The sequence below is a fragment of the Pavona decussata genome, unplaced genomic scaffold (genome assembly GCF_977016875.1).
Source record: "Pavona decussata unplaced genomic scaffold, jaPavDecu1.1 SCAFFOLD_13, whole genome shotgun sequence".
Taxonomy (NCBI): domain Eukaryota; kingdom Metazoa; phylum Cnidaria; class Anthozoa; order Scleractinia; family Agariciidae; genus Pavona; species Pavona decussata.
The window spans coordinates 2,710,001-2,729,952 of record NW_028145436.1 but is presented as its reverse complement, the minus strand read 5'-3'; the positions used below and the strand labels follow the sequence as shown (position 1 = coordinate 2,729,952).

The 19,952-nt window shown below is 38.7% G+C and overlaps 1 protein-coding gene across 4 annotated transcripts; it reads left to right on the top strand.

Annotated features, from left to right (window-relative positions):
- The first annotated feature begins 102 nt into the window (after nucleotides 1-102).
- Nucleotides 103-19,391, top strand: LOC146487887 (TNF receptor-associated factor 6-B-like). 4 transcript variants are annotated; one of them, XM_085128150.1, is made up of 7 exons: nucleotides 103-365; nucleotides 15,435-15,486; nucleotides 15,986-16,093; nucleotides 16,838-17,002; nucleotides 17,103-17,180; nucleotides 17,558-17,635; nucleotides 18,665-19,391. In XM_085128150.1, exons 1-7 carry the CDS (start codon nucleotides 223-225, stop codon nucleotides 19,352-19,354), a joined length of 1,314 nt encoding a protein of 437 aa, XP_084984276.1. In that variant the 5' UTR covers nucleotides 103-222; the 3' UTR covers nucleotides 19,355-19,391. The 4 variants fall into 4 exon arrangements, with proteins under 4 accessions (XP_084984276.1, XP_084984265.1, XP_084984269.1 ...); XM_085128139.1 differs by lacking the exons at nucleotides 15,435-15,486; nucleotides 15,986-16,093; nucleotides 16,838-17,002; ... (1 more) ...; nucleotides 17,558-17,635; nucleotides 18,665-19,391 and adding exons at nucleotides 4,536-4,587; nucleotides 5,041-5,148; nucleotides 5,763-5,927; ... (1 more) ...; nucleotides 6,699-6,776; nucleotides 8,115-9,307 and having other exon boundaries at nucleotides 110-365; XM_085128156.1 differs by lacking the exon at nucleotides 103-365 and adding an exon at nucleotides 13,754-14,096.
- The last annotated feature ends 561 nt before the right edge of the window (nucleotides 19,392-19,952 follow it).

The window sequence follows — 19,952 nt, the reverse complement described above, 5'->3', positions numbered from 1 at the left end:
ACAATCACTTGGGCAGTTACTCTCGACCCAGGCCATCACTCATTTTCAAAGTGGGCTATACGAATAAACCATGGTACATTATATTGACCATATATGAGGTATCTTACATTGGTTGGAAACTACCGCTGACAGAATTCTGACTATCTGTGTCTCGGCGATTGACTCGGCATCTGTAGTGGAAGACGAAATTAAACGCGAGTGAGGTTAAAACTAAACCTCACCATGTCTGGTTACGACTATACCTTTGCTTGTGAAGTTCCGAGAGAATATTCCTGTCCGATATGTGAATGCCCGATGCGGGAACCAGTGCAGACCAAATGCGGTCACAGATTCTGCAAAGAGTGCTTGCAGAAATCTTTGAAAAGGTAAGAAATGAGTTGGGGAATGTCGTTTCAACAGCCAAATATTTCAAATCAACCGAAAAAGATTCCTTTGTGTTGTTTGGTTGTATGGTACAAAGTCGTAGAGCTTGTGAGCTTGTGGTTTGACACGTGGCGGTCAGCTACCCGTCGTCGTCAAAATTTATTATGGTAAACGGCAAAACCTGTCTCTAATTTTGTTTTCTCTTCCTCAAACATTAAATAAATCCAACACAAAAGAGGAAAGTAAATCTCCTATTCACAGCAAATCAAATATTCTCACTTTCGTGTACAAACGGCTCAAAGACTACGGGCCGCCGATTGGTACGGACACACTTGGCGATTTTTTCGTCGATCGCGGCGATGTGGCAGTTTTGAAAATTCATGTGACAAAATCGTCCAACCTGATGGGTTGACTTTACTGGCGATTCGCAATAATGACCGTAGAAAATCGCGGGAAAGGGCACACTTGGCGAATGCCGGCGAATTTAATCGCTGATATCGCCGATCGCGGCGATCGGCGAAAATCACAATGGCTTCACCGGGCACACCTGGCGATTTTCGCTGATCGCGGCGATCGCCGTATAAAATCGCCAAGTGTGTCACCAACTTAATGGCATTTTCGCGGGATGCTTAATGTGGCCTCATTTATTCCCATTGTATGCTTCGCAGATTTTTAAAACTATCATGGCTAATGGAATAGTTTGATTCACAAAGATAGCGTGATGTTGTTTCCGTATTTCCATGTGTTACGCTACTTATCGTTAAACCGAAAATTACATTACGATGAAGTAATGACCACACACGTGGCCTGACTCACGTTTCCTATTCTGCTTATCTTATTTCAATAAAAGTGTAAGATAACAAGTTGTTCTTGTTTCACCCCCCCAAAAAAAAACAGAAAGAAAGACAGGAAAAAAGCTTTCCTAAATGAAAACTTTTAGTAAAAACTGACAATCAAACCTTTAAATTGATTGTGAAGTGGATTTCCAGTTTGTGTGTTTTGGCTTATCAATGACCTTTCCTCCTCGCGTTGTGGTTCTACAACCGTCAAACAAAGCATGATTCCTTCGCCAGGAACTCTCAAATTTCCCCCGTTTTAACTGCCGTGTGCTTCTTAGAAGTTCTTCTTTCGATTTACCGCTTCAAAAGGGTTAATTTTTGTTTTGAAAACGGCATAGTTGAGTCTAAAACATGTAAACAACATGGCCGCCACAATAGTGGAAAAAAACATTCCCTCTAGGAGAGAGCAGAATTTAATCCAGGTTTATAAATAAATCAAATGATGATTTGACGTCACACAGATAGGGATGAGGGGGACCCCTCCCTCGTGATAGATTTTTATTGGGCTGTTTCTGTTGAAGACAATCAGAACAATAGATCCCTTCTAGGAGAGAGCAGAGTTTAATGAATAAATTAATGTGCAGGGCCCAGTAGCTCAAAGCCCGATTAAGCTAATCCTGGGTTAGTGTGAAATTTGATTCGAGTTCAATTACAAAATAAAAAACAATTTCTTCAAAAGATTTTTGTCCCTCTGTTTTGAAGTAGACGTTTCTTTACAATTATCTTAAAATTAGCTTTTAAAAGCATTTAAAACTGGCGAGCTTAAGACCTCGGTTAACTTTTAATCGTGGATTGGCGTCAATCGGCTTTCGAACAACCGGGCCCTGATTTGTAACTACCATGAAAAAAAAAAAAAAAAAGAGATACCCAGCCGAATTTTGGACACAATCTGCCCTCAGGGCATCCAACGTAAAAAGATACCCAGCCCAATTTCAGACTCAAATTTCTGCAAGGCTGATCGGACTGCGTAGAAAACTTAACACGACAGCAACATGATAGAGACCAAACCGAGAATCAACAGAATGCGGCAACCGTGGACAGCTGTTTTGAGCTGGTTGGCTCTCGTCAGCACGGTGTAGCACAGCAAAAAGTAGAACAACCAACGCGAGTCGAGTGGTCTAACAAGTGCACGTGGTAGTGATTTCGGAAATTTGAGTCATATAGATTACTTCATGGAAAGTGCGCGCGTACGGTGTTTACGCACGAGTTGTTGACGAGTGAGTGAGATTTCTGATGCAAAACAACGAGTGCGTAAACACCGTACAAAGCACTTTCCATGCTGTAATTTGTTTATTTTATACATACTGAGATTTTTCCGTGCTGAACAGGTCTGGTAAACATGTACACATAGCTCACAAGTGTTTTATTGTTATAATGAAAGTACACGAAAATATCACGTTATTTCAAAAATGCGTTTTCGAGTGCTGTGATTGTCAGACGTTTACTTGAAAGGCCTCCTTTTTCCGCCATGGTTTTCATCAAACTGTTCAATTTGTTCTGACACATTTGCACTTGATTTAAACCACAGTTTTCTTTTTGACGAAGGACTTTTTTGTGGAATTTATTTCGAGATAGTATGGCGCATAAGGTTTATTCATCGCGTCAGGTCGCTTTTCGGAATAAATGTTGTAAACGGCAACTGGATTTCTTTCGGGTGGACCGTTTGATGGTGGGAACGCCTTCGGTTTAACAGCTCCTGACCTTACGAGGTTCAGCTCCTGTTCTAGTTTTCGTTTGCCGTTCAGAATACTCTAAGTATTTAGTTCCGTCAGCTTCCATGTGAAGTTGCACGTCGCCCCAAGCCGTCTGCCGATGTTCTTCACAGCCTCTCAAGCCAAAATTCACCGAATTGAAAAGCCACAGGTGTTTGGCAAAGCTTCGACATTTGAGATTCCGAGTAAATTCTTTTCGTAAAGGCATTTTCTTGCTTGATCAAACGCAATGTCTTCGATAATATTATACTCGCTGAGTACTTGCGTTCTTTTAAATACCGGTTGAACTCATGAAAACAACCCTCGAAAGCTTGATGGTTCATAGTCTTGGCCATCTTTTCTTTTCACACCAACAATGAATTCACTAACCCAGCGGTTGAGCTCTTCTGGTTAAATTTCTTCATTTTTTCTTTGTTCGTTTTTTTTTCAGCAGAAATGCAGTAAGTAGCGTCACATCGCGCTGCGTTTTTGCTCGAGTGTTTTGTTTTCTTGGTCGGTAATATATTCTCCGCCGGATGGGTTTATCCAAAGGTTTGAACCTACTGTCAGAACATTCAGCCACCAGTGCCAGAACATTCAGCCATCAGTAGTTGTTTATCAAAATGTTTTAAATTCGTCTAGAAATGTCCTGCGAAAAAGTCGAAATCCCGGCAAGCGAGAAATTTAGAGCCGCAGAAAAGCTAGCGCAATCGACAAAGATACGCCAAAGCTACCACGTTCATTCATTTATTGAAAATGTTGACGCGTTTTGACAACCGCTTTCTGATTGGACGAGACGGATTTCCCATGTGTGAGAAAGTCGTTTCGCTGTTTCCATTGGCTGCGAGAATTTCCGAACCGGGTTTTCAACAGATCAATTCTATCTGTAAATCTCAGTATGTATGAAATAAATTTATATTTTTGGCTGATTAGATCTTTTACAGATCCTGCGTATACTTGCAGCATTTTCGTTGTTTGCTTCCAATTTTAGACACGGTCTGCCCTCAGGGTATCCCGGGTAAAAAAAAAATAACGATGAACAAAAATACACCCAGCCGAATTTTAGACAAGGTCTGCCCTCAGGTCGTCCTGCGTAAAAAGGAACCCCACCGAATTTTTGACGCGGTCTGCCCTGAGGGCATCGTGCGTAACAAGTAAGTCGAAAGTGAAAATCCGTAGCCTGATAAAGTAGTTAATCAAATAGGTCGTATTAAAAGGTGGACAACAAGGATTTACCTTATAGAGTCGAAGCTCTCGTAAGCGACCATACCTCGGGAATTGGAAAAAGTGGTCGTAACTAGAAATGGTCACTTACGAGAATGCAATCTCTTAAGTGACCAAAAACCGAAAATACAGAAGCTGGTCACTTACCAGAGCTTTTTATCTCGTACAAGCCATCATTAAATTTTCATTCAAACCTTATAATTTACGCTATTGCCCAAAGGTAACGTGACGCTCGATTTCAAAGGTCACATTAAAACACTTCCAGATTGGGATACCTGTGGTAGACCTCGAAGAAAATCATAGCCTGCTCATGCTCCTGCTCTTTCGTATTTGACAGATGAAGTCACGGACGCTTTAGTCCGCCGTTACACAATCTCGTGGAACACGCAAAGTTAGATTAAGATTCTTAATTTTTCAGGAAAAGGAAATGCCCCATCGACCGCGGTCACCTTAATGAACGTTCCAAGACGGTAAGCAATTTACAGCCTTTTTAAGGGATGACCATGGGCAAGCACTCAGTGACATCAAAACTCGGCATCCGTTTTTTGAACGCCATACTTTAGCAGCCACGTGACCACTTGTCAGAAAAAGTTATTGTTTCTGTACTCATTAGGTGTTTACGTCTAATTATTGGTGCTTCAGGGTAAGATACAATAATTTTGGCGCCAAATTGCCCAATTTTGCCCAATAGTCGTTCTGAGTGTGTCACTTACTTTAATTGATTGTTCTATTAAGAGCCTGTGGCAGTAGTCCTTAAAAAAGCCCTGTTACTGTCACAACTAGCCTCTCGCCAAGATAAAAAAACCATTTAACCGACTATCGAGACTTTGGTTCAAGAGATTTAATTTCGCATTACGAAGAACAATTGACAAGTCAAAATTATCTCTTGCAATGGGTTAATGACCGCTTTCTTTTTTAAACAGGATATTTATCCTGATGTTGCAGTAGAAAGAGCCATTTTGGACCTGATGGTAAAGTGCCCTAATGAATCAAACGGTTGCAAATGGACTAGTGAACTCAGAATTGTAAAGGTGACTGGTTTCTGTTGATATTCACTTCTTCGTCATGAAAGCTATGTTTTTTCCTTATCGTTATCTTCAAATTATCTCTTAACGCATACGAGAAATAGTTCAAGAAATACAGGCTGTATGCAAATCAGTAGTAGATGAAGCATAAAAAGAATTATCCGACAACACACAGAGCTAGCGTAGCTAAGAAAGGACCTTTTTCATGAGCAAGGTTGCTGCTGTTTTCTTATCCCATGCCTTTTTTCTCTATATATCCTGAAATCAGGTTTTCTTTTCAAGTTGCGTTCATAACCGTGGTCTTTCTGACTCCTTCAATTATGAAAACATTGGTTTGCAGCCCTCTTTGAGACCATCGACGGTCAAGTAGTCGTTTTTGTTTTTGATTTTCTGTTATGCTACTGTTTTTGTGTTTTGCCCTGGGCGTTGTCCCACCGTTCCCGCAGTCTTACAGATTTGACTGCGATAGCGACGCATCGACTTTACGTCGCTCCATGCCCATCGAGAATCCGCGCTTTGGATCAGTGATTCTCGCCTCACTCCACCAGTTTTAAAGTGGCCTGTCTTTAATTCTATTCACATGATCACAGACTAAAAAAAATAACCAATTTTTCTTCCAGATACACGAAGCTGTTTGCGATTTCATTGGTGTCAAGTGCACTAATAAGGGTTGTAAGGTAACTCCTTTGAAAAAGGATCTACTGAATCACGTGACTGATGAATGTCCAAAGCGGAAAGTCCAGTGTTCATACTGTGACACACCTTTTGTCTGGTGTCTGAGACAGGTAAATACATAACGCAGTTGTAGTGTGCAGCACAAGAATTGCAAATTTCAGTCATTGATCATGAGGGATGTGTGTATTTTATCTTGAAGGGCCATTTTGACGTTTGTGGGAAGTATCCGGTGTGTTGTGTTCAGAACTGTGGAGAACAGAAAATTCCACGGGACCAGGTTTTTATCTTACATTTTTAAATTCAATTGACAAAAGCCATTGCTACTGGGTCGGGGCCTGTACTGTCTGTATTTGACCGGAATAAACGTTAGTCCGATAGATAGAATCAGTTGGTCCATGGCGATTTTACCTCTAACATTTATTTAGAACCACAGATATGATTGCATGTAACTTATTTCCCAGTTTTTAAATAATATTTTAGTAATAAAGAGATAGGTTTTAATCATACGTGACGTTTAACTATTTTTATTCACTTTTTACTTGTATTGTACATATTTGAGATGTGCTTTTTTAATGTTGTAGTAGGCATAAATTTAGCAAGGCCCTACTGATAGGAGCCTAGTGCTGAAAGGGCCACCAGTGCTGAAATAAACATGACTTGACTTGAGTGTATTACTGAAGCGCTGTTACCTTACAGAAATGTTTCCAGGAGTCCTCAAAAATTATCCTTTATTGCCATTTGTCTTAATTTTGTTTTCAGTGCATTGTGTCCTTTTTAGGTAAAAGCCTTGTATTTGATTAAATAATGATGATGATTTCTCTCGTGTTCTAATAATGATAAGGTTTAAAAATAGTTTTTTTTTATCATTTCTGAAAAACCAGATGAGTGATCACATTGAATTAAGTTGTGGTGTTACCGCGGTTGATTGCACATTTGCCCATATTGGTTGTGATGTAAAGGTGAGTTATTTTATGAGTGCACAGTGACTGTCATTAGACTCGTGGCGAGTTCGATCATATTTACTACAGGCACATTGGCTTTTTTGAAACACAGGAGGCGGAGATTGTTTGCCCGACAGAATACGAGATATTTGGGGAATGGTGACTAAATCAATGCCGTGACATAACTGTTATCACTCTCTTTAGCCTGCGTGCAAGCACTTCTATGGGGTGTTTGTCCTTTTCGCTTTTTAACCGCTTGAAAGTTGGGAGGAGAGCAAAAACTGAGAGGATGGAGAGCGGGAGAAATCTTCGTTTCATTACCCCGTCAAAATCCAAAAAATGCAGTTTACGGTAACCAAGAAAATGACGACTGAAGTTTGTCCCAGATAAGAATCATTTGGACGGAATACTTTATATTTACACGGAAAATCTAACTGTTTAACTATAAAAATTTGCGATAATGTTGAAAACTTTAAAAAATTAAAAACCATCTTGGTTTAAAAGTTTAAAAAGCGACGACGTTTCGACGTTTGTTCAACGTCATTATCAAGTCAGTGATGAGCGAAATGAAAACGAATATAAATGTAAAAGAATTCCTTAGAGACAAGTAAAAGCAAAAATATGTGATCTTAATGAAGCAACACGGTCTATCGAAGGCTGATTTAGCCGACAAGCAATTCTCTGTTCTAAAGAAATGTAGATCAAAGTTTGACTGCCTGATCTTTGAGATGTTGTTCATTAAGGAATTGAACCCTGAGTTAAATACTCAGAAAGACTCTATTCGCGCCAAACTCTTTACATGACTCCGGCTGCGTGCGAATACTTCATTAAGATCACATATTTTCGCTTTTACTTATCTCTAAGGAATTCTTTTACATTTTCATTCATTTTCATTTCGCTCATCACTGACTTGATAATGACGTTGAGCAAACGTCGAAACGTCGTCGCTTTTTAAACTTTTAAACCAAGATGGTTTTAAATTTTTTAAAGTTTTCAACATTATCGCAATTTTTTATAGTTAAATTGTTTAACAAATCTCTTCTTCTACGTAAATCTAACTGTAGTTGAGAAATCTTCCTCACAGATAAAAATCATCCCCCAACATAGAATCTACGCACAATGCTGCAGTACCTTCTCTCAGTTCGTTTAGTTTTCTCCAATAGTGCATTATTATATTGACCACAAGAATATTTTCTCTTGTGGTAAAAAGCTTAATGCTAGGATCAGTAAAGTCTTTTGTAGAACAATTGTCAAAATGGTAGCTTATGACAAAACACATATAAAACGCATTTGAAAGTTGTTCTTTCCTTCTTCCTTCCTTCCTTCCTTTCTTCCTACTTTTTATTGTTGACATAGGTTCAGCGAAGAGCTATCGCAGACCATGTAAAAGAGAACACAGAGAACCATTTAAAATTGGCTTGTGAAAAACTCCAAGAGTTCGAGGTCTTGTCGACTGTCAATACAGCTAACGTTAAAGAACTGGAAGCTGAAATGGTTACTGCTAAGAAGAAGATTGCAGAATTATCGGAAGCACTTATAGAAACTATTGGGCTGCAAGGGCTGATTAATAATAAAATTGCTTTGACAAATGAGAAGTTAAACGAAGTACCAGAAAAGGATGAAGTAGATGCGTTAATTGAAGAGGTCAAAGACCTTCAAGATGAAAAGTTGTTGGAAGTACAAGATGAACTGAGTGGTTTGCAGGTCTTGTCGACTGTCAACGCAACTAACGTTAAAGAATTGGAAGCTGAAATGGTCACTGCTAAGAAGAAGATTGCAGAATTATCGGAAGCAGTTAAAAAAACTAACGGCCTGCAAGGGATGATTTATAATAAAATTGCTTTGACAGATGAGAAGTTAAACGAACTACCAGAAAAAGATGAAGTAGATGCGTTAACTGGGAAGATCAAAGTACTCAAAGTACTCCAAGATGAAAAGTTGTTGGAAGTTCAAGATAAAGTGAGCGAGTTGCAGATATTTGTTAACAGAGGGTTGCAGAGTCTACAGAGTCAAGTTTCAGGGACCAAAGCGAAGGTGTTTACACTCGAGGCAGCAATTTTTAAACTCCGTGATCAAAGACAATCAGACCTTCAGGAAAACAGCTTCTTGCGGGGTCGGATCGCACAGTTCAGGCAAGAATTACAAGATCTATGCAATGAAACTCACAAAGACAAGATGTTATTGCATGAATGTTGCGATAAATTAACTGCACATCAAGAATGGTGGAGAAAAGTCAAATTTGTATTATTTTGTATCTTTTTTCTTGTGGTATTCTTGTTGTTAATGTTACAGTCGCACAAGGAAGGGAATCGCTAGAAGCTGTGCAACAGAAATGTTTGTCTTCGCCTAGCACAAAACTAATCCTTCTCATAGAGTTCGAAAACTTATGGGCATAGAATGTCCATTACTCTATGCCTCTCTGGAGCTGGTAGGACGAAGAGCACACATTGATCTATATTTACTAATCTTCTAAGAAGCAATAATGACGCCAACCTTCCCTTTCTGACCAATCGGAAGGTCCATCTCAGATGAAAAATGTTGAAAATGATGTTTCAAGAAGATGCCATACTTACTCCACTCATGCTATAGAAATAGGAAAGGATTTAGTGTTCATGATTTTATGTCACACAGCAAACTCAAATCAAGGAAATACATACAAAATAACACAGTTTTGGTCCAGTTGGAAGTCTATCCTTTGGACTGTTAATAATCCTTGCTAAGCAAAATGTAAGATACCGTAGTGTTATGCTTTGAAGGTTTTGTTCACTAGGATTGCAACCAGCCTTAGATACTCTTAGCGCCATATATTAATGTAGATCGAGACACTCTTGTTAAGTGAAACATGCTGACGTGAGGTAAAGTAATCGCGAGACGGGCTGTGACCGTTTGCGCAGGCTGGAACAAAGACGCCTTCATTGTTTATAGAAATCGTTTGAACTTTCTTCACTTTATTGAAGGTTCTTGGTTAAAAAAAAAAAAGAAAAAGAAAAACAGTGGATGTGCAGTGGCGAGAGCAGCCGCCTCCCACCCACGTGGTCCAGTTTCGATTCCCGAAGTTAACGCCATATGTGGGTTGAGTTTGTTGTTGGTTCGCGTCCCTGCTCCAAGGGTTGTTCTCCGGTTTTCCTCCCTCCACAAAAACAAACATTTCCAAATTCCAATTCGACCCGGAACGCACGGACACCTTTGCGCAGACGTCACATCTCGAGCGAAATGTCGCCTCTCCCTACCTCCCAAAGATGTTTTTGCGCTACAGTCATGGACAGTCACCACTCCCTGTTTAGTCACAAATTGCGCGAACTGAAATTCTACTTTGGTTTTATTTACAAAATTCAGGTTTGCTCGACAAGTCGGCTGACATTTATTTCCGGCCTCGCTCAATTGGTGACTAAACAGGGAGCGGTGACTGTCCATGGCTGTCGTGCAAAAACATCTTTGCGAGGTAGGGAGAGGCGACATATGGCGCGTAAATCTGTGACGTCTGCGCCAAGGTAACTGGCCGCAGCTGTTGCGAAAAACTTCACTGAGCAAAATTGCGAAAAGGGAGCTAAAATGCTGGCTCAAAATTGTTTCTTCTTGGGATTCTGACAGGTAAGTGTGTTCCAAAATTATCCAGCTTTCGTTTGATACGAATTTGGTTGCAAAGAGGCGAACAAGTCGAACGTTCCAAGCTATTTTGCCGAGTGTGTTCAAATTGTTTCGCGAAAAAGTTGCCTCCCTTGTCAATATTTATATAGTAAAGTCAGCAGAGCTCAGATGCAGATCAGCACTATAGGAAATGAGCACTATAGGAATCCACAAGAAACGAACAACGTAAGTCAATAATTTATTAATTTATTTCTTTTTCACAACTTTTCTGGACTCCCTGTGATTTGACGTTGGGTTTGCATGGTTTAAATTTATGGAATGTAGGAAAATAGACTGTTCACAGTTCTCTGTCTTCTCATGTCCATGTACATGCACAAATAGCGGGAAACAATTTTCCCTGATGTGTTTCGTAGGAAATGTCAACGTATGGAATATTACAAATTTTTACATTAATGACCAATTTTTGGATAACCAGATAATTGTTTTACCGCGCATTCAGCACAAGAACAAACTTGTTCATAGCCTCGGTTCAGGCATAAACAATAAAATATAACATTACCCACTGCTGATTTCAATGTGTTGCTAGTAAGTTCCTGCATTAAAGGGGATCGATGACATTGAATTAGGGCCATAACCGATCTACTTTAACCACGAACAACTTCGGTCGAGTTTGATGTCAAACTTTACTGTAGGAAGATTTTGTGCTTTAACTGAATTATCAAACTTTAAATTTGGCATCTACTCCCGGTGAAAGCAACGTTTGATAATTCAGTTAAAGCACAAAATCTTCCTACACGAGTGTAGGGCAAAAAATACTTGCACTTTCTTTACACAGTTTAATGATACTCAATAAAAATTCAACATTGCAGAAGATAACCCAAGCTTGTTGAGTAAGATTGGAAAAGGAGGGAACCTATATATTAAGATTTTAAAGGTTATTCTTAAAGGTTATTGAGTCACAAATTTATTGATTCATTGGTACGCGCCAATTGGAAGGAATTCAAAGGAATGGCATATAACCAGTTCTTCGAATTACTGAATACTGGCCGAGTGATCTGCTCTTGTTGACGTCATTGTTGACATTTTTCCTCATTAGCATACGACTTAACTTATTGACGCCGTGGCCGTATATCTGACGTATATATGTAAACTAAATGCAAAAGTTGAAAGAACTGATTAAGTTGAGCAATTTGTGCAATTTTCAGCTCTTTGCAAGCAATATTAAAGGAAATACCAGCAATCAAAAACTGCGAAATTGCTGGGTGGCATTAAAGTTAACGAGCCTTACATTCTCTGAAAATTTTCAAGTTTTTAGAAGAGAATTTCTCCGAAACCATTCGATGTATTAGCATCATCAGATAGTGATAACCATATGTTAATGAGGAAAAAAGTGTAAACAAAGATTCGCCCATATGGTAACAACTCTATATACTGAATAAGCATGGGAGAATTCACCCATATTCAAGTACCCAGTTAGTACAACGATCTTACGTTTATTTTGACGTCAGCGTAAGAAATGGGCATATCACAGTTTTTCAGTCGCTAATTGTCACATTATAATTTTTACCCTTGCTGAAAAAGTTAACAACGAAACAGGTTTTATTACCTTAGTGGCGTACTTGGAAAACGAATGATAATTCAAGCGCGTAAATTGTTGCTCGTAATGCCGGTTATTTGCGACCCAGCGTTACATTATTTGAAAATGGGACTTTCCCCGCTTTCCTAGCCGTGCTTTTTAAAGCGTTTACAACGCTAAGAAAAAAAAGAAAGAGCTTTGTTTCCTTCCAATAAAAGAAGGAAGAAAGTTCTATATGTCAGTCACCAAGAAAATTCTCGAAAACTTTCTTTCCTTTTGCTCCACAAACGCTGCCTTGATAAAAACCGTATCGTCTTTGATGTAAGAGCGAGAAAACAAATATTTCGGCTGGCCAAACCAGCCTTCTTCAGGTATAATGAATATTTGCATTGGGACATACGCTTATATAACAAATATTAATTTGCGCAATAGCGGAACTTGATTGACAGTACAAAAGATGAAGCAAATGAAATAGTAATAACAAAACAAAAAAATATAATAAAAGGAAAAAAGCTAGTAAATTTCTTCGCGGCCATGTGGGAGAAGTGTTCTGCCTTTTGAGATTAAAAAGGCTTCCCTGACCTTACGGATTGAGTCTCGGTTAGAGCAGACTTTTTCTATGGAGATTAATTACATGTTGTGGCCTTCAGACGATCTCCTAACCTGCGTGACTTATTGGTTTTGGCTAAACTTTGCTCTAACTCGACTAATCCCCACCCACAACTCCCTTCCGGCTCCTATCGTTGCGGTAAAAATTGCGCCACTTGCCCATACATTTCCGATGGTCTCACTAACTACACCTCTTTTTTCACCGGTGAAACACGCCCTATCAAATCTAACCTGACCTGTGAAAGTAAAAATCTAATCTAAATGATCCAATGTAACCGCTGTAATCCACAATATGCAGGGCAGACAAAACGACGATTAGAAGACCGCTTTAATGAACACCGCCGCACCATAGATACGAACCCACCACAGCCGCAGAACACTTCCTCATCATCGCTCCTAACCGGCCGGCGGCACCGCTAACGGGCCTTATCACGGTTTTCGACGCCATTTTGACGAGTAGGCAAACACGTCTGAAATAACAGTGTTTGTATGGAAATCCGATGTCAAATAATTTTCAAAGAACATCGCATCTGAAAAGTTCATGAATTAGAAACTTTTGGCACTAGGAAAACGATTTTAAGTAAAAAACTTTGAGGGATATAGCTGTGCCAGAAAGCCGGTCCAGTCGTGTTTTGAACTTTCCATGCATTTGTCTGTATAGCGAACCAGCCATGAACTGCTACTAAAAATAGTTCGCGGGAAAAAAATACAGGGAAATGTATTGAAAGTTCAAAACACGACTGGAACGTTTTCTGGCACAGCTAGATCCCTCCAATTTTTTTCTTAAAATCCTTTCCCTAGTTCCAAAAGTTTCCAATTCATGAATTTTTCAGAAGCGTTGTTTTATGAAAATTATTTGACATCGGATTCCCATACAAACACTGTTATTTTAGACGAGTTTGCCTACCCGTCAAAATGGCGTCGAAAACCGTCTCTAACCGAGACTCTACCCGTAAGGCCAGGGAAGCCTTTTTAATCTCAAAAGGCAGAACACTTCTCCCACATGGCCATAATATTCTCGAATAAATTTACTAGCTTTTTCCGTTTTGTTAATTTTTTTTTTGTTTTGTGATTATTATTTCATTTGCTTCATTTTTTATACTGTCAATCACTTTAGTTTTTCGTAGTTCCGCTATTGCGCAAATATTTGCTATATAAGCGTATGTCCCAATGCAAATATTCATCGTACCTGAAGAAGGCTGGTTTGGCCAGCCGTAATATAGAAACCTTTTAAACGTAATTCTACGTTGTACCGGTCTCTGCTTCTTTTATTACTACTACAGTCCCTTGCATTTAAAAGCTTTATTATCGTTACCATATTTGAAGTACCTACGGTTGGTTCGAAGCTACCGCTGACAGAACCACTGGTCTGCAGATCGAAGGCTTCAAACGCGTTGATCTGGGTTCAAATAAGACTTCACCATGTCTGGTTACGACTATACCTTTGCTTGTGAAGTTCCGGGAGATTATTCCTGTCCGATATGTAAATTGCCCATGCGGGAACCAGTGCAGACCAAATGCGGTCACAGATTCTGCAAAGAGTGCTTGCAGAAATCTTTGAGAAGGTAAGTAATGAGTGTGGGTACCCGAACATTTATATTTGGCAGATTTATTTTTCTTGTGGCTCTGTTCGCTCATGATGGTTTTCAACAGCTAATTATTTCGAATCTAAACGCTTGAATATTAAATGATTAGCTTATTAACGCAAGAATACATCAGACAACTAAGAAAATTGTTTTGCTTTCTTCGGTTGTAAGGTGCAAAGTCCGGGTAGAACTTTAACTGTAAGCAGTATTTGAGGCACAATATCGTTGATACAGGTTTAAACTGAAGCATGGTGAAATATCAAAATGTTTACCGACAATACACACGAATGACTGCAGTACGGAATAAGTGAGTCGAAAGTCAAATCCGGCCATACTGATGAAATAGTAAATCATGAAAGGGCATCAAACAATTCACAAACATGCCATTGATTTACTCATGTGTAACCACCGCTTCATTCGTTGTGTATTTTACACATATAACCCAAACTTGGGACACTGCTAGGTCAAATTAGGGACGAGATGGACAATCACGTCTTTTGTAATACTCTTTAGATATTCCAGCCTATATATACGTTGCTGTGCATGAAAAAGATGGCTCTAAAACAACTCAGTTGAGTTGTTTGTTAGCTATTCTTAGCAGCTTCTATTCTCTGTTTGCCCAAGGAAGCGGAACATGGAAAATAATAGACCCCTTATATTTTTTTAACTTTTGTATTTAGGCTCCAACAAAGAACCATTGATACATTACTTGCAAAAAATTCCGGACGATTTTAATTTCGGACAAAAATAGTGTCCGAAAATAAAACTTTCAAGTGTCCGAAATTTTTACAGTATATTATAAAACTCTAAAAGTACTTTATAGGCGACGGCATCACATATTCAAAGCCAATATACATGATATGGCTAGAATTCGGATTAGGCGGCTTTGCTCAGTCGTTCTTTTTATCACTGGAAAGGAAAATAATGAGACACTGCATGCTTGAGGCATAAGCTTGATTGAGTTTGTGTTATTTTCTTGTTGGTGTATCTGGCTGTAAAACCTTGAAGGTACAGTAAAACTATCATTTTAAGTCTTTTAACAGATTTTATTTCAGTAAATTTACTTTAGGCATGTTTCAGCGCAATGTCCGAAATTTTTGTCCGAAAATTGTCCTAAATGAGGGAAAAAGTGTCCGAAAATTAAACGTCCGAAATAAAACGTCCGAAATTTTTTTTGCACGTAATGTATTACTGAAAAACCTGAAAGTGCTCATGCTCAGTCGGGTTTGACAGGTGAAGTCACGGACACTTGGGTCTGCCGACTTACACTCGCGGAATACGAAGGATTAGATTTAAGATTTTTTATTTTATTTTCAGGAAAAAGAAGTGCCCCATCGACCGCGGTCCCCTTAATGAACGTTCCCCAACGGTAAGTGATTTACAATAACCCATAATTTTCGGCTTGCTGTGGGCATGTGACTATTCTATCGAGGATCATTCTAGCACTCGAGCCAATAGTAGGCCGACATTGCCGGATAACAAATATTTAGCACCATCCATACTAAGCTTGAAAAATACTCGACATATATTGTTTTGATCTGTAGTAATCGCGTGGCGACTTATCAGAAAACGTTTTTGTTTCTGCACTTATTGCGTGTCCAAGTTATTTTATTGGTGCTATACAGGTAGGAAACAATAATTTTGGTGCCCGTATTCCCAATTTTTAAAAAGTCGTTCTATTAAAAGCCTATGACAGTAGTTCCTAAAAAGCCCTGTTACTACTGTTATAACTCTCACCAAGATAAAACAACACTAAACCGACTATCGAGACTTTGGTTCAAAAGATATATTTTCGAATTTCGAAGAACAATTGAGAATACAAAATTTTTTTATTGCAATGGATTAATGACCATTTTCTTTTTTAACAGGATATTTATCCTGACGTTGCAGTAGAAAGAGCCATTTTGGATTTGATGGTGCAATGCCCTAATGAATCAAACGGTTGCAAATGGACTGGTGAACTCAGAATTGCAAAGGTGACTGGCTTCTGTTGCTGTTCATTTCCTTTTTTACCCTTTAACACTTTTACACTTTTATTATTATTTTCAACAAATATCTAAAGACAATTTACACAACCCGCGTATAGCATTAGCTAATCTGGGCGGGTATTAGTTATAGACAAAAATTTTAAAATTACAATATTGGTACAACATCGGCGCTACAACGTAAGACTGTGATATGCAGTTGTAAACGAAACAAATAGATATTAGGTACAATAATTAGTAATAAACAAAAATTAAGTATTTAAGCTTAAAGACAACAATATTGCTACAATATCACTACAACATAACACTAAGACATGCAATTTTAAACGAAACAGGCAGCGAAACACATAGCTATAGGGTACAATAAATATTTGCATTAAATTTCAATATTAAAGAATGGGCGTCAACGTAATAGTCCTCAATCCCAAGTACGGTTAATTCCTTCGTTATTAAAGTTAAGGTATGTAGGTATAGAGAAAAAATTTATTTTCGTCCCGAAAGGTCATCACTCACTGCAAACTGCAACATACGCAACCTGTGTTTCTTCTAAACATGTGGAAAAAGGGGCTTCGCTGCCTTATAACTGAACTGTCTTTTGCAATATCTAACCGTGAATAATGTTGTTTCTTTCAATTCGTGAAGCAGTTTTGCAGCTGTACATTTCACGTTGACTGGACTATCGTGAATTCTACTCAAATATTCACAGACTAAAAAAATAACCAATTTTTATTCCAGGCACACGAAGGTACTTGCGATTTCATTGGTGTCAAGTGCACTAATAAGGGTTGTAAAGCAACTCCTTTGAAAAAGGATCTTCTGAAGCACGTGACTAAGGAATGTTCAAAGCGAGAAGTCCATTGTTCATACTGTAACACACCTTTTGTCTGGTGTCTGAGACAGGTAAATACATAACGCAGTTGCTTTTGTGTGCAGCACTTTGAAATAAGAATTGCACATTTCAGTCATTGATCGTAAGGGATGTGCATTTTTTATCTTGAAGGGCCATTTTGACGTCTGTAACAAGTATCCGATGTCTTGTCTTCAGAATTGTGGAGAACAGAAAATTCCACGGGACAAGGTTTTTAACTCGCATCTTTAAATTCAATTAACAAAAGTCATTACTACGGAGTTAGTGCCTTTGCTGTCTGTTTCAATTAAGTTGATTAGACCGAATGTGTTTACCACACTCGGTGTATGCACCTTTAAGCAATATTTTAAGCGCTGTTACCTTACAAAAATAATTTCTAGGGATCTCCAAAGTTTAAACATTAGAAGCATAAGGTCAAAAATTATCCTCTATACTGCCATTTGTCTGAATTTTTTTCACTTCACTGTGTCCCTATAGGATATAAGCCTTGTATCTCAGTGGTATAATAATGATGATGATTTCTCTCGTGTTATAATAATAATAATAAGGTTTAAAAATAATTTGTTTTATCATTTCTTAAAAACTAGATGAATGACCACATTGAAGAAAGTTGTCCTTTCACCAAGGTTGATTGTACATTTGCCCATATTGGCTGTAAAGTAAAGGTAAGTTATTTGATGAGTGAACAGTGACTGTCGTTGAACTGGTGACTTAGGGAACTTGGGGTAAAAATGATCAAACTCGGAGTTCGATCATTTTTACCCCAAGTTCCCTAAGATTTTGCAAATCCGACTTGGCGGCTATCTAATGACTAACCGAGATGATGCACTCCCCCCCCCCCCCCCCCCTCTCCCTCCCTCGTCCCCGACAACCGAAAGCGCGAAAGCCTAAATACATTTGTGACACGTCCTCATCTAGGCGCACGAGCCCTTTCGAGACAACTTAAGCGGGTGGTGATTGTTTGTCCTGATGAGTAGGCGATATTTAGGGTGTTACATTACCGCAATGGTGACTAAATCAATACAGGAGTGCTAGAATTAAAACTCCTCCGGGTTTAGTTCCTTGAGACATCTATCTGAAGGAGAGCTAAGTTTATCATAAGTTAGAAGAGCCAACATTCTGGTTGGGGAAACTATATAAGCACCCGACATTAAGATCAACCTTCGCTTGTGAGTTTTGGTTTTGACTAGTTCCCCCTAGATCTACACACAATGCTGCAGTACGTTCTGTAAGTTCATTGTTTTTGTTCCAATAGTACATCATAAGATTTACTCCAAATACGACAATAAAACGAAAAAAAAAAAAACGGTTTCCTTCCAGTTTCGGCAACCTGGAGACAACGCAACAAAGCGGTGTTGGAATGTGCATGGTCGGCAATAACTTTTAAAGGACATGTGACAACGAAACCATGAAAGAATACAAACACGCGTACAAAGTATTGATCTTTGGTATTCAAGAAAATGTTTTTGTTTTCAAAAAATTTAAGGCCTTTGATTTGCACCCAAGTCACCTCTTTCCTCCTAAAAGCTGACTCGTACGCCTATGAACTCCCCACCCGCAGATCTTAATGCTAGGATCTTTTAAATTTTAAGCTAAAATGGTAGCTTATGACAAAAACACATACAAAAATAAAACCATTCATTTCAATTTTTTTCTTCTTTTCCTTCTTCCTTCCTGCTTGCCTGATGACAAAGGTTCAGCGAAGAGCTATTACAGACCATGTGAAAACAAACACAGAGCACCATTTAAAATTGGCGTGTGAAAAACTTCAAGAATTCCAGGTCTTGTCGACTGTCAACACAGCTAACGTTAAAGAACTGGAAGCTGAAATGGTCACTGCTAAGAAGAAGATTGCAGAATTATCGGAAGCAGTTATGAAAAGTAACGAGCTGCAAGAACTTCATGATAAATTTTTTTTGACAGATGAGAAGTTACAGGAGCTACCAGAAAAAGATGAACTAGATGCCTTAATTGAAGAGGTGAAAGAACTTAAAGATAAAAAGTTATTAAAACTTCAAAATGTAGTAAATGAGTTACAAACATGTGTTAACAGAAGGTTGCAGAATCTACCAGGTGAGGTTTCAGGGACAAAAACGAAAGTGCAAAAACTCGAGACAGCAATTTCTAAGCTCCGTGATCAAGGACACTCGGACCGTGAGGACTTGGAACGTATCGTGTTGAGTCAGACTGGGCAGATTAAGAGAGAATTACGATATCTACACAATGAAACTCACACAGACAAGATGTTATTACATGAATGTCGCGATAAATTAATTGCATATCAAGAATGGTGGGAAAAAGTCAAATTTACATTATTTTGTATCTTTATTCTTGTGTTATGCTTGTTGTCAAGCTTACAATCGCCCAAGGAAGGGAATCGCTAGGAGCTCTGCAACAGAAATGTTTGTCTTTACCTAGCACAAAACATCATTCTTGTAGAGTTAGAAAACTTATAGGCGCAGAATGTCTATTACTCTATGCCCCAATGGAGCTGGTAGGTCGAAGAGCACACATTGATCTATATTTACTAATCTCCTAAGATGATGCCAACCTTCCCTTATTGACCAATAGGAAGGTCCATCTCAGATGATGAAATGTTTCATAAGAAGATGAAGGAAATGAAATGTTTCATAAGAAGATGCCCAACTTACTCCACTTATGCTATAGAAATGAGATGGGATTTAGTGTTTATGATTTTATATCGCACAGCAAACTCAAATCAAGGAAACACATACAAAATAACACAGTTGTGGTCCAGTTGGAAGTCTTTCATTTGGACTGTCAATAATCCTTGCTAAGCAAAATGTAGGATACCGTAGTGTTATGCTTTGTAGGTTTGTTCACTGTAAGTTTAAGATATGTTCATTAATTTTAGGATTGCAACCAGCCTTAGATACTCTTAGGCCTGGGGCAAACGTCGAATCTTAGTCGAACTTAATTCGTCGAACCTATTAATTTTGAAATAGGCGCATGAATGGTGTG

Bases quoted from the DNA above. Each gene is read 5' to 3' on its own strand.
- LOC146487887 (XM_085128139.1), top strand. From the start codon at position 223: ATGTCTGGTTACGACTATACCTTTGCTTGTGAAGTTCCGAGAGAATAT. The intron at 4,588-5,040 runs GTAAGCAATTTA...TTTTTTAAACAG, and splicing joins TTAATGAACGTTCCAAGACG to GATATTTATCCTGATGTTGC. The intron at 6,095-6,698 runs GTTTTTATCTTA...CTGAAAAACCAG, and splicing joins AGAAAATTCCACGGGACCAG to ATGAGTGATCACATTGAATT.